General features: G+C 32.0%; 2 protein-coding genes across 2 annotated transcripts; one reads left to right on the top strand and one right to left on the bottom strand.

Moving 5' to 3' along the window:
• Positions 1-8,859: 8,859 nt before the first annotated feature.
• LOC125418506 (lignin-forming anionic peroxidase-like) lies at positions 8,860-10,445 on the top strand. The gene is made up of 3 exons (XM_060813670.1): positions 8,860-9,151; positions 9,264-9,455; positions 9,688-10,445. Exons 1-3 carry the CDS (start codon positions 8,939-8,941, stop codon positions 10,246-10,248), a joined length of 966 nt encoding a protein of 321 aa, XP_060669653.1. The 5' UTR covers positions 8,860-8,938; the 3' UTR covers positions 10,249-10,445.
• A 2,571-nt stretch (positions 10,446-13,016) lies between these two features.
• Positions 13,017-13,841, bottom strand: LOC107429730 (serpin-ZXA). Its single transcript, XM_016040477.1, has one exon. It carries the CDS (start codon positions 13,839-13,841, stop codon positions 13,017-13,019), a length of 825 nt encoding a protein of 274 aa, XP_015895963.1.
• Positions 13,842-14,608: the final 767 nt, after the last annotated feature.

The following is a 14,608-nucleotide window of genomic DNA, read 5'->3' on the forward strand; positions in this document are numbered from 1 at the left end:
GGGAAATTGAAATGTTGAGTTGGTCAAATCTTTGAGTTGACCACAATATTAATTCTTTTACCTAAATTCTTATCACCGCTGCGAGCGACGAGTACATATAATATTTTTATTTTTGCTGCACGGTATTTTTTATTTAATAATTACAATTAAAATATAAAGTCATTGTTAGGGAAGAAGATGCATGAGCTAAAGTAATTTAATTTCCTCATCGTCATCATCATGATATACTCCTTATACATCATAATGTAAGTGAACCACTTAAGCAGAATGTGATTTTCGTATGTCTTCCAGCTCAAGTCTCTTGATGAACACATATGTAAATTTTGAAAAAAATAATGTATTAATTAATTAAGGATATAATATTATTATATAATTAGGTAGCTGCTGACCTATATCTATATATATATATATATATTTTATTACGCTGAACTATATATTTATTGCTTTATTAATAGATCAAAATCCTATATATCTTAATCTATAATAAAAATCCACGTCACTTAGAAAGGACCAGTATTTATTTAGATATTGTTTACAAGAATTGATTCTCGGGCGATGTAATAGTGGCATTAAAGTGGTTAGTGCTTCGAAAAAAACATCGATCAAGGTAGGCTTTAATTAATAGTAAGGTGGGCTGGTGCCTTCGCCCATGTACCAATGCACACTGCCATATTTAAATAATAATAATTAAATTAATTTAACTTTTTTTTTTTTTCCTTCAATTATACTATGGACCCTTTGTTGATTTTTTTATATACTATTCTTTTTCTTGTTTGTTTTTACCCTTACGTTAATAAGATTAACATCTAATTAAGAGATTAATAAAGAATTGAATGCTATTAAAAATAAAATTTGAAGTACAAACATGAAAAATTCAAGTAGTCTTTGCCTAGGTACCAATACGCACACTACCAATTTAAAAAAAAAATAATAACAATTGAATTAATTTAAACATTTTTTTTAATTATACTATGGACCTTATCTTCATTTTTATTATATACTATTTCTTCTTTCTTATTTGTTTTTACCCTTGGGTTGGTGAGTTCAATATTCAATCAAGATATTATTCAACAAAATTGGAAATCTGCTAGTCATGCACATTGGCTGGGTTTAACTTTCATAAATACTTCATCTTTATTCACAATAATTTGCCAGACTAACTCCAACTTTTTAACTCTTGTATCGTAGTAATAATGTCTTCGTTGTCTTATTACTTTATACAAATCTATCATGATTTTTAAATCTACATAATACAATTCAATAGCCAGCCAAAGAATAAGAGAATTTGCCAAAGCCTTTCTTGTTAATTTCTACTACGTACTGAGTAATTATTTTCCTTCCCATCCATACAAAGTTTTCCAAAGAAACAAACATCTAATAAGTAATGTCCTCCCATACGTGCAATATTGTCCCTTCCACTTTATTCCTAATCCTGATACTTATTTTCACCACAACATGCAAAGCCCAAGTATGTATGTTTTCTTCGTGTTATGAATGAACCTGTCCAAATTAGGTTTCCATTCAATTTCATGTACGAAAACGTCAAATTCTTGTTACAATAGTACTATTGTTAACTTTAAAATAACATACTGTAATTATTGTTCCAAAACGACTACTTAAAAAGTTTAAAAAAAAAAAAGCCCAAAAGTTATTCTAATTACTTAATCTATGATCAAATATATATATATATATATATATGCTGTTCCAGTTTGTGGTGAAAGTAATAACAAATAAATTTTTTTCACCAAAAAAAACCATAACAATTAACATTTAACCTTGCCAGTTAGTGCAAATATTATATCATAATACTCTTAAAAGAAGTAGATGAGAACTCAAAGCCTAATTGGTCTAAATAAAATATATATCCCTTAGAGAGTTAAAAGGGTGACAATTCATTTAGACTCACTTTGGATGAATTGATCGCTGGGTCTTGTCACCGGAGCTTGTAACCAAGTAGGGTATTAATGTGGTTGGTGCTTTGAAGAACTTGATCAACGTGGGACTTTAATATGTGAAATGTTTGTAATGATTTGATTGGGAATATTAATGTGAAATACTGTGAAATGATTTGATTGGGAATATTACTGTGAAATTGTATGTTAGTTGATTAGGAATATATGAGAAATGCTTACAGTTATTTGATTGGAAATATTAAATTGAAATATTGTGAAACGTTTGCAGTAATAGTTTGGTAGAAGTAAATATAAAGTGAAATAACGTGAAAAGTTTCCACTTATAGTTGATTGGAAATAATAACTGAAATGCTTGCGAAGCCTTGGCTCAGTTGTCAATGCACACAACCATTTATTATTATTATTATTATTATTATTATTAAGTTTAAGTTTTAGTTTTTAAGGCTGTACAAAATTAATGGAAATAATTAAATAAATTAAGTATCCACTTTCTACAATTAAAAAAAAAAAAAAACTTAAATTGAAGTATATATTAAGATTTCAAAATCCTCTACATGCTAAGTCAAATACATCTATTTTAATTTGTTGTTGGCTTCTGAAGACAGTTTATCTATCTCGATCTTTAACGTCGGTTTTCCATTTTTTTCTTTTGGCATTCTGAATTCAAACATTACGTAAACACGCGATCTCTATACATGCATACTTTCAAGCATAAGCATGAAATGGTCATCTAATCTTAAATGGCAAATCAACCTCAAGAATTAATATTCGTTTCTAGGCAGGCATCGATCAAATCCTTGACATTTGTATGAAAAAAGAACTTAAATTGGCTGCAATTAGTGTGAACAAATTTGACCATGAAACTTAAAAACCTCTCTCAATATAAAAGTCACAAATCAAAAAGGGAAATTGGAACGTTGACTTGATCAAATCTTTGAGTTCATAATACTCTTTCATCTAAATTCTTATTACCTGTGGTGACGACGAGATGGGTATCTATAACATCTTTTAATCTTTTTTCCAATGGCATGGACAATTTTTTTTTTTTTGGGACAAAAAGACATTAGTTACCTTAATAATTCCAATTAAAACATAAAATAAAGATTTTTTTTTTTTTAAGAAGAAAGTACTCTTTCCTCATCGTCATCATCATCCTATATTCCTTCTACATCATAATTAATGAAAACGAACCAGTAAATTAAGCAGAATTTTTTGGTCATACCATCTCAAGTCCATAGATGAAGACATACATCCAAGTTTTAAAAATAGAAACGTATTAATTAATGATATAATATTAACATATTAATCAATGATATAATATTATTATAAACATTTGTTGTGCTGAATTATCTATTGCTTTGCTAACATATCACAAACATACTTTTAGTTGTTAGAGAAAAATATAAACCAAATGAAAGTTCACCTTTCATCGATTTAAGCTTTTGGAATAAGTGATAATTCAACATGATATCAAAATCAAATATTCAAAAGGTTTAATTAAAAAAAAAAAAAAACACATGCAAAGATCCAAAAGTGGACCTACATATGAAGGTATCAGAACCAGAAATCCAAAAAGTCTTGAGTTTAAAACTCATTAACTTCATCCAAAATAAATTAATTAAAAAAAAAACCACATGTAAAGATCCAGAGACAAACATGAGAGGGAGTGTTAGAGAAAAATAATAAATTAATTAATAAAAAACACATATAAAGACCCAAAAATTTTAAATTAGCTTAAACTTTTGAAATAAGTGTTAACTCAACATTAATATTCTATACTTTTAAATCCATACATCTATATAAGGTAATTTAAATAAAAATCCTACATCATTTAGAAAGTAAAAACAAGTAGTATTTATTTGGACATTGTTTAGAAAAGTTCATTGTTGGGTCTTATAACATTGTTTTCGTAATTAATTAAGTTGGGATATTAAAAAAGTTGGTGTATCAAAGAACTTTGAATTAAGGTGGGCTTCTATAAAGTTGATATACGTTTGCTTATATTGCATAGTGATTTTTTTGTACAAAACACAAAAAGTACGAGTAACCTTGACTGAGGTGCCAATGCACACAACCATTTTTTTAATCAAATAATTTAACCTTTTTTTTAAAAAAAAAAAATTATACTATGCACCTTTTTCTTTCATTTTTATTATATCTTCTTTTTTTCTCATTTGTTTTTACCCTTGGGATGATGAGTTCAATATATAATAATTTGCCTAAGACCATCTCCAAGTTTAGCTTTTGTATTAGATACAGTAATAATATCCTCTCTTTATTTTATTATATGTTATACACATTAATATATCAGAATTTTTAAAACTACATAAATAATTTAATAATTCAATAGCCAGCGAAAGAATAATAGAATTTGTCAAATCCTTTCTATTTCTACTATATGCTGAGTTATAATTATCCTTGGTCAAACTCTTTCTGATTTATACTATATGCTGAGTTATAATGATGTTACAATATTTTCCTTCCCATCTCATACTTTTCCAGTTTTAATTTTCTTTCCCATCCAAAAAAAAAAAATTCCAAAGAAACAAACAATCCAATAACTAATGGCCCTCCGTGCAATATATCTTCTTCGTTTAATGAATGTACATGTCCAAATTAGGTTTCCATTCAGTTTCATTGTAACACCCCGTCCCGAACTATGTCAGAATTTTCGCACGTTGATCGAGGTTGACTGTTGACCGAATGGGTCAAAAGTTGACTTTTTGACCCGATTGGAATTCTAGGTTGACTGAGGTACCGTTACGAAGTACACGTTGGCACGAGTTCGTAGACTAGTAGCACGTTGAAAACGGAGCTACGGTTTGAAAGTTATGAGCAAAACAAGTTGAGGTCCAAACTGTCCAAGGGGTGCCCGAGTTGACTTTTTATTCATGCAAGGTTGAGCTTTGACTCATGCATGGTTGTGAAGTGCTCGTCGATACAAGTCCGTAGATTAGCGGCACGTCCGATTTGGACATGTGGTTTGAAAGTTATGGACCTATAGAGTTTTTTAAAATACTGTATTATTTTAATATTATTTTTTTAACGTGTAACGATGTGCCACGTTTGACTTAATGAAGGTGACCATGTGTCACCATGTTGAGAAGCCACATGTCAACCATGTGTAATATCATATTATTTTATTATTATTTTAAATAATAATATTATTATTTTAAATAATAATATTATTATTTAATTATTTAATTATTTTTATTATTTTATTTTATTTTTGTTTTTCTTTTTCTTTTTCTTTTCTTTTCCCCCACGTGGGAAAAAAGGGGACCCAGCCCCGTTTCTGTTCTTCTTCTTCCTCTTCTTCTTCTTCTTTTCTTCTTCCTTTCCCTTCCTTCCTCCCTCTCGGCCTCACCGTATTTTTCAAATTCCGGCCACCCATAGTCCACACGCGCTGGCCAGTGATGAGCGGAGGGAGGAGGCAAGCTCGGTTGCCAATTTTCACGGTCACCGGCTGCCGGACGTGCCCCGATCGGGCTGGAGAAGCCGCCGGCGGGAAAAATTTCTCTTTCCTCTTTTCTTGTGTTTTCTGGCCAGCCCAATCCAAATTAAACCTCCTCTCCCCCTACTTTGGGTCCTCTGAGTTCAAATATGGCCTCCAATCTCAAAAATTCAAAGCGGTTTGCGAGATACGAGGAATTGAAAATCGGCCAAAGCTTTCCGATCAAATTTCGGCCACCTCCGGCCGAATTGGGGTCGATGGAGACTGGGTTTGTAATCCTCGTCGCTCAAGCTTCGATTCGGTATATTATTCGACTATTTTGGATAACGTTTGTGTTTGACCCCCCGGGTACTGGTATTATTTACCCGATTAAAATATTAATTTATTTGACTGTGTGTGGATTTTGTTCTAGGAGCATGGGTGAGTCATGGAATTGATCCCATGGTGGATCTTAGGTTAATTGCGTGCTTCATGTGAGTGACCCACCTTTAATAAATATTTTGGGATAATTAATTATATTTAATTGCTGTTAAATTGGTATCTGAAATTATGCTCATGTGGTGGAATTTAAATATAGTCGGGAAAAAAATATTATTTTATATATATATATTTTACCTATTGATACTAAACGGAATTTTGGGTTACTAAGAATTTCCCAAGTATTATTTTATTGTGGTTTAATTTATTTATTGTGCATGAGCAAAGTATATTTCAGTAATAATCGTACGTGGTTTTAAGTGTTATTTTTCGGGAATAATTGGGTTAAATATTTTATGAAAATATTTGTTTAAGTTGGTGGTTTAATTTTATAAATTATGCCTGCGGTATTTCAATTGTTAAATCTCGTATTACGAGAAAGGGTATGGTTTTATTTGTTATCGATATTTCCATACCGTTTGTTAAATAAAAATATGTGGGATGGTAATTGAGAAATTTGGTATATTTCCCACGGTGATTTTGGAAAACGGTACAGTTGGTTTAATAATTATTTTAGACGCATTCATACAGTATTGGTGTTCTGGTATATGTATATGTGGTTAAGCGCGCAAGTATTATTATTTCACCCATGAGTTGCCATTGGACCGTGGGCAGGCAAGTTTATTATTGGCCACAGCCGCCCCCCTCCTTGGCTGGGATGATGGTTCAGCAGCAGTACTGTCAGGACGTCGAAGTGCCGTTTGCAAGTTTCTCTCTTTAATCCCCCCGCCAGTCGGTGCTCAAGACGCTGGGTATCAGAGGGCATCACCGGTATATGGTGTGATGCGTCAAGTGTAATTTTCAGATAAAATTTCAAACCCCAAAGAGTACAAAATTATTTATTATAATTTATTACAGTTTATTTATATTTGGGGTATTTATTTATTTATTTGTTGTTTATTAAATTATTTGGTCCCTTGGTTTTCGGGAAGTACAAATATCGGGTTTTGTGAAAATGTTTTAAAAGGGAAACATTTCCAACAGAGTGAATAGTGAGGGTTTTGAGAGAAATTGTTACCTCAATTGTTTATTTATTTAATTGTTCGGTATTGATTAATTAAATCCTTTTATTTGGTATATTATTAATATTAAAGGTGTACAGTAGATAGGGTCACTCACTGAGATGATTAGCATCTCATGTTTTTAAGTTTCGTTCCCCTAGGTCCAGGTTGGAGACGTTGATTGTCCAGGGCGAGCCCAACGTCTCAGTTCGTTGCCGAAAGTTCAAGAAGTATTTCTTCCCTTTTTCCTCTCTATCTTGTATTGCTTCTTATCTATCATGGTATTAATTCCATATTTATTGTATAATGCTCTGTATACTATATTGGACGTGTAGTTATTATTTACGCACTGGATTGCTGTTATTTTTGAAGTGCTGAAATTTGTGGAATCAATTTGTAGTATTGTGGGAGAAATAAGGGGTTGAACATAGAAGTGTGTTTTCAGTGTAGGTAATTTTTGGTTAGTCCTACCCTTAGGGGAGGTGCTGCCGGATTTTCCGTTGGAAGGTTCGGTGGTATTTCTCTGGGATCAGGGCCTGTCTAGGGTTCCGGGGAGAAATTCTGGACGGGTCCTGACATTCATATTTATGGGAACGTTAATTTTTTTTTTTTTTAAAGATTATAGTACTACTGTTACTTATTGTTCTAAAATGACTACTTAAAATAAAAATAAAAAGCCAAACGTTATTCTAAGTACTTTATAATCGAATATATATATGTTGTTCCAGTTTGTGGTTTAAAAGTAATAACAATTAACGTTATAACTCTCTCAATTCATGTAAATGTGGTAACATTCTTAAAAGAATTAAATGAAAATTAAAAACATAATTGGTCTAAATAAAAAGGAAAGTACCACATCATTGTAAAAGTAAAAAGAATCACTAATTATTTAGACTCAGTTTAGAGGACTTAATTGCCGGGGCCCTGTAACGAGGCTTGTTACCAAGTCAGGAGTGATTGGTGCTCTGAAATGTTATGTCAAGGTGGGACTTGCAATTAGTTGATTGGAAATATTGTGTGATATGAAATATTGTGAAATGTTTGCAATTAGTTGATTGGAAATGTTAATGTGAAATGTGAAATATTGAGCCTGGGCTCAGGTATCAATTCACACAACCCCCTTTTTTTTTATGTGTATTATTACGCTTAATTTGCTAGCTAATTAATATTTTTATAGTATCCTAATTTTATTTTTTTAATTAATTTTACCCTTGGATTGATGAATTTAATTAAGAGATTAATCAATAAACAAAATTGGAAATCTGCTAGCCATGCAGGTGGGGCACTGAAATTAATTTTCATTTGTACTTTTCCTTCGTTTTGTTCTCTGCCATGAAATTTTGGAATGTTGATTGGTCGATCAAATATTTGAGCTGACCATAATATTCTTTTATACATTTAAATCCTTATCACTGTTCTCACAGCAAGTAAAATATAATACTTTACCCCCTCCCCCCCCCAAAAAAAAAAAGAAGAAGTAAAATATAATATTTTTTATTTTTTATTTTTAAGAAAACATAAAACAAATAAATTTTTATGGAAAGAAGATGGATAAGCTAATGAATTAATTAATATTTTTAATTATATCATTATGTACCTTTTTCTTCATTTTTATTAATCCTATTTTCTTTCTTGGTTTAATATTTAATAACTGATAAACAAAATTAGAAATCGGCTAGGCTGCTAGCCATGCAAGTGGGCTAGGCTGCTAGCCATGCAGGTGGGCTGGATTTAACTTATATATATATATATATATATACTTTGTCTTTATTCGCTATAATTGTCAAAGTCGACAAACTCAAACTTTATCTTTTGTATTATAATAATAATATCTTCTTTTGACTTACAATTATACTCTCTACAATTCAATCTGAATTTTCAAAATAAATAATAATTCAACGGTCAGCAAAATAATATAATAGAATTTGTCAAAGCCTTTCTTGTTTCTACTCTGCATTACTGAACTATAAATATGACCACTGGAACGCTAATCTTTCTCCAAACATATCGATCCCTATCTTTTTCCTTACCATCTCATTGTTTTTCCTTTCCCATCCAAAGCAAAATTTTCCAAAGAAACAAACATCTAAATAATGGCCTCCCGTGCAATATTTGTCCCCGCTGCTTTGTTCCTTCTACTTCTTTTCAGCACAACATGCAAAGCCCAACTATCCTCTTCCTTCTATGAATCTACATGTCCAAATGCCCTCGCTACCATCCGAAATTCCATTAGAGCTGCAATTTCCCGAGAACGTCGGATGGCAGCTTCTCTCATCCGCCTTCATTTTCATGACTGCTTTGTTCAGGTATATATATATATATATATATATGTACTTAATACACATACACATATATACTTTTTTATTTTTTGTACAAATAATGTAATTTTGGAATTATATATATTATTGGTTTTTGCAGGGTTGTGATGCATCAATTTTGCTTAATGGAACTTCTACTATTAGAAGTGAAATGGAAGCAGGACCCAATAGGAATTCAGCAAGAGGCCACCAAGTGATTGATGCTGCAAAATTGGAGGTCGAGAAAATATGCCCTGGTGTTATATCTTGTGCTGATATCCTTTCAGTCGCCGCAAGAGATGCATCTGTTGCTGTGAGTATATATTTCATATGTGTATATATATATATATATATATATATATGGAACCATTCACCTCATCGAAGATGTTACAATCTTTAGCACCCCCACATCACCATGTCTCTTATTATAAGTTACAAAATAGTTTTTGAGAAATTGAACTTCATGTATAAATAGTAGATTAATTATATCTAAATATATGTTGACATATTTACATACATATCAATGGCTCTGATTATATATGTAGGTGGGAGGTCCATCATGGACAGTGAAGCTTGGAAGAAGAGATTCAACTACAGCAAATCCGGACAAGGCTAACAGTGATCTTCCTAGCTTCAGAGATGGTGTTGATAGACTTATATCTAGATTTGCTGACAAAGGCCTCAGTGCAAGAGACATGGTTGCCTTGTCAGGATCACATACAATGGGACAAGCTCAATGTGTCACATTCCGTGACAGAATTTACAACAATGCTAGCGACATTGATGCTGGTTTTGCCAGCACTCGAAGACGCGGTTGCCCTGCTAACCAAGGCGATGGTAATTCCAATTTGGCTCCGCTTGATTTGGTGACACCGAATCAATTGGACAATAATTACTTCAAGAACTTGATTCAGAAGAAGGGTCTTCTTGAATCTGATCAAGTTCTCTTCAGCGGAGGATCAACGGACAGCATTGTTTCAGAGTACAGTAGCAACCCTTCAAAATTTCTGTCTGACTTTGCATCTGCCATGGTTAAAATGGGAGATATTGAGCCTCTCACTGGTTCTGCTGGACAGATAAGAAGGATTTGCAGCGCTGTTAACTAAAATTCTAGCCTCTGCCAGGAAATATTATTTCATTTATATCTTATTAAGCATTTGTTTGTTAAAAAGAACAATAAATAGACACCAGGATTGTCTATAATTTTTAATTTTCACTTCCATCAATTGTAAACAATTATGAGATCAATTTTAATGTATTACTTTATTTCAAGTTTTTCAAACAAAGATAGGAAAAAAAAAAAAATATATATATATATATGTACACCTTGTCAGTGATGTCTAAACCTAAATTTTCTGACCTCATTTCAATTTACAAGCACATACACAAAACGAAGCAATGCAAGCTTAACACTTGGCTCGTTTCTAATATTCTTATGAAAAGAAGAATTATTATAAAAATATATATTGTAGTATAATATAAAGTCTTTGACGTACTTTTAAGACTTACCAATAGCAAGTAATACAGTTAATCTGCTTCGATCGGAAGAGATTCTTCATTAACCAAGAAGTAAGGAAAGAGTGCAATGGTTGATCTGCTTTTACACACTCATTCTTTACCCCCAATACAAAAACTGTAGGAGAAATCTTTTGTGAGAAAAAAGCCAAAACCCTCTGATACCATTGATACTAGAACAAGTTGCATATTGGCTTCCCCAACTAAGACTCTCTCCAACTTTCTTTACAAGCTCATACAATGCTTCATTGTTAACAGCTACAGGATAAGGCAGTGGCATTTGCTCCTTGAAGTCCACAACCGACACCGAATTCTATATATGAACCGCGGCTTGATGATCTATGACCTTGACATGGAACAGAATTGTCAGTTTACATCAAACCAAATTCTTGAAAGGTCGCCAAATATCGAGAAGTTTTACCTCTTTGATTCTTTCCTTGAGGTAAGACAGACATTCAGAGGTTAAGCTCCTAAGGTTCCACCAAATTTTAGTCTCTGGGATTACATTTGCTGCTGGACAGATTAGAAGGATTTGCAGTGCTGTTAACGAAAATTTTGGCCTCTGCCAAGAAATATTCTAATTCTTTAGTTTTTATCTCATTGAGCATTTGCTTGATAAAAAAGATTAATAAATAGACACCAGGATTGTCTAGCTTTGTATTTTCATTTTCATCAATTGTAAACAATTATGAGAGATCATTTAATGTATTATTATTTCATGTTTTTCATTCGAAGATACAAAAAAAAAACAAAAAAAAAAAAAGAATTAAATATGTACACCTTGTTCGTGAGTGACATTCAAACCTAAACTTAATTTTGTGATCTCATTTGAGTTTTCAAGGACTTACATAATATATATATATATATATATATATACACATATATATAAATATATTCTTCTATTATAATATGGAGTTTTTTGCATATTTTGAGACTTGCCAATAGCGAGTAATACAGTTGAACAACTTTGACACTCTGTTTTCTCTGTATATTGATAGTGTTCCTACAGAAAAAAAGGATGCCTTTCTTGTAAAATTTGTAAATTGAGACATTCTTTTAAGGCCAAACCCCGTAATTCTTTGTAATGTTTACTACGATAGCTGGGAATAAAACAAATTATTCTTCTAGTTTTTTTGGTTTCAATCATAATTTGAACTTTGTGAGGAATTCTTAGCAGTATATATATACATATATATGTATTTACAGTAATAGTTTGTCTCATGCTAGAGTATGTATATGAGCGCTTTATGTACTGAGATGAAACTAAGAATGGAAGAATAATAATAAGAAGAATTGTTTAAAAAACTAATAAGAAAAAAAGCTAAAAGCAATTCGAAGTTATAGCAATAATTTGGTGTTATAACATCATCATAATCATAATTTTTCTTTTCAAAAAAAAAAAAAAAATGCAAACAGTAGTATGCCAATACTATTGAATTGTGAACATTAACTTTACAAAACAATTGAATTACTATATATGTATATAAACTTTTAATTATCAGAGAGGGGATTAAGAACAGCTCCAGTGAAAATCACAACCCCAGAAACCATTTCTCTTATCATGAACATAAACGGTTGGTAACTTGAACATCCAGCTCTTTATAACATTGGAAACCGTGGTCAAGGTGCACCAATGCACACAACCATTTTTATTTTTTATTTTTTAATAAAAGAAATCATACTATGGGCCTATGTTTATATACTTAATAACAAGCATCTAATAACTAATGAAAAAAACCCAAAAAATACAGGTAGCCTTGCCACACAGGTACCAATGCACACAACCTTTTTTCTTTTTTCTTTTTTCTTTTTTCTTTTTTAGTAAAAGAAATCATACTATGGACCTGTATTTATATAGTTCATAACAAACATCTAATAACTAATGGCCTCCCGTAGTTTAGCCGAAGAAAGCTAACTGAATCATCATACTTACTCGAGAATTGTGGTTTGAGTTCAATTTGATATGCCCTGCTATTTGCCTTGGCATGTCCCTTTTTAATGTCGCGTAGTGCAGGGCCATCGGCCTGAGGTTGTACAAATCTATCAGAATTTTCAAACTACATAATAATTCAATAGCCAGCCAAAGAATATGTATATAACAGAATTTGTCAAAAGCCTTTCTTATTTCTGCTATACACTACTGAGCTATAAATATGATCAATGGAATGCTAATTTTCTCCAAACATATCCCAATATTTTCCTCACCATCTCATGAAATTAAGAATGAAAAAAGAAAAACAATCTGAAATGATAGTCATAATTTTGGTATTATTGCAATTGCATCATAATCATAAATCTAATTAAAATAAAATGTTATAAAGAGATGGATAATTATATTGAATAAATATTCATAAATATTTCAAATATCAGAGAGGGGATTAAGAACAGCTCCAGTGAAAATCACAGCCCCAGAACCCTTTTCTTTGATCATGAACATAAAAGGATGGTCAGCAACAAATTGTATCTCAGGAGGGGGATACATTGAACATCCCAAATTTTCATCACAAGAAACTATTGAAGCTCCTTCTGTCCCTTCCTCATTAACTGAAATGCATGCTTTATGAAGCATTTTCAAGATAAAAATTTCTTCAGCATCCGGAGAATCCATTGCCTCAGTGAAATCAGCATCCGGGTAATTGAAAGGCAAAGTCAATCCCAATTTCTTCACGAGCTTAACCATGTCCAAACCATAAGAAAACTTCCACTTTGGAATCCATATCTCAGTAACCAGCATATCTTCCAGCTTAAAATCCTGGAGTAGAAGTTTTGTATCAGAATTAAAAATCTCTAGCAGATCTTGGAGTCCATTTTTTCTTTCAGGAAGAATGATATCCATACAGAAACGTGGGAAGTTGTTACTGTAACATCTACCGGCATTATAATTGAGTCTGATAACCTTAAAATCCTCGAATGATCCACACCTCTTCATGCTCTTTTCTATTTGGGTCATGAAAGGTGCTCTGATAGTTTTCCCATCAAGAAGGTGGAAATCTTCGTCCCGAGTCGATGAGGCAACAAATTGATCTAACCATGCTGCCTTAAAGTAGAGAGCATTTGCGAAAAAGAGTGGTCCTTTCAATTTTGATGTGGGTGGCAGAAACCCTTTCATGAGGCCCTTTGTTTTCTCCTCTGCCCATGAGTGCACTTCATTTTTAACTTCTCTTGCTGCACTTTCATTACTCATCAGCAATATTTCTAATATGCATACACCAAGATATTAATGATATTTTGTGCTTGCAATACTATAATGTAGGAAATTTATGAACTTAATTATGATGTTACAAACCAGGCATATTCAAAGAACAAACAAAAACAGAAAGGTATTGAGAAATTAGTCTCCAAGTAAGTACACTTTACTAGAATCAGCACTTACGTATTTTTATTTTTATTTTTTTCCTTTTTTCTAAAAGACAAATTTTAAGTTCTCAATCTTCCTTAAATTTTATACCATTGCAAATATTAACAGAAGTCCAAACTCCTAATAAGCTTTATCCCCAATAATAAAAATCCAACATTCTATATGAGACAGTCGAAATTCTCCGTGAAAACAGCCTTAATTCAATATATATACATTATCTCTTGTTTGTAGATGTTGTGGTTCTCTGACCACTTTAGAGAAGAAATATGAGAAGAAAAATAAAAAGAATTCTATTACTCTCTTTGAAATAGAATACAAAAATACAAAAACTTCTCTCTTGGATTCTCACGTGGAATCTCTCCCTACACTCTCAAATTCTCTCTGGAATTGCTCACTCTTCTCTCAAGCTCTCTCTGGAACTTAAACACTCTCTCTCTCGGAGTTTTCTCTCAATATTCCTCACTTGGGATAATATTGAGTTTTCTCACTTGGCTTGATTTGCATGCAACGGGAAGGAGCCTATTTATAGGCTTACAAGGTCGGTTGCATGGCCACAATCTTCAACAGTTTAGCCCACAATTGTTGATCAATCC

The sequence above is a fragment of the Ziziphus jujuba genome, chromosome 12 (assembly GCF_031755915.1).
Source record: "Ziziphus jujuba cultivar Dongzao chromosome 12, ASM3175591v1".
Classification (NCBI taxonomy): domain Eukaryota; kingdom Viridiplantae; phylum Streptophyta; class Magnoliopsida; order Rosales; family Rhamnaceae; genus Ziziphus; species Ziziphus jujuba.

Excerpts from the sequence above, each read along its gene's own strand:
- LOC125418506 (XM_060813670.1), top strand. The coding sequence starts at position 8,939 with ATGGCCTCCCGTGCAATATTTGTCCCCGCTGCTTTGTTCCTTCTACTT. Across the intron at positions 9,152-9,263 it reads TTCATGACTGCTTTGTTCAG|GGTTGTGATGCATCAATTTT; the intron begins GTATATATATAT and ends TGGTTTTTGCAG. Across the intron at positions 9,456-9,687 it reads CAAGAGATGCATCTGTTGCT|GTGGGAGGTCCATCATGGAC; the intron begins GTGAGTATATAT and ends TTATATATGTAG.
- LOC107429730 (XM_016040477.1), bottom strand. The coding sequence starts at position 13,841 with ATGAGTAATGAAAGTGCAGCAAGAGAAGTTAAAAATGAAGTGCACTCA.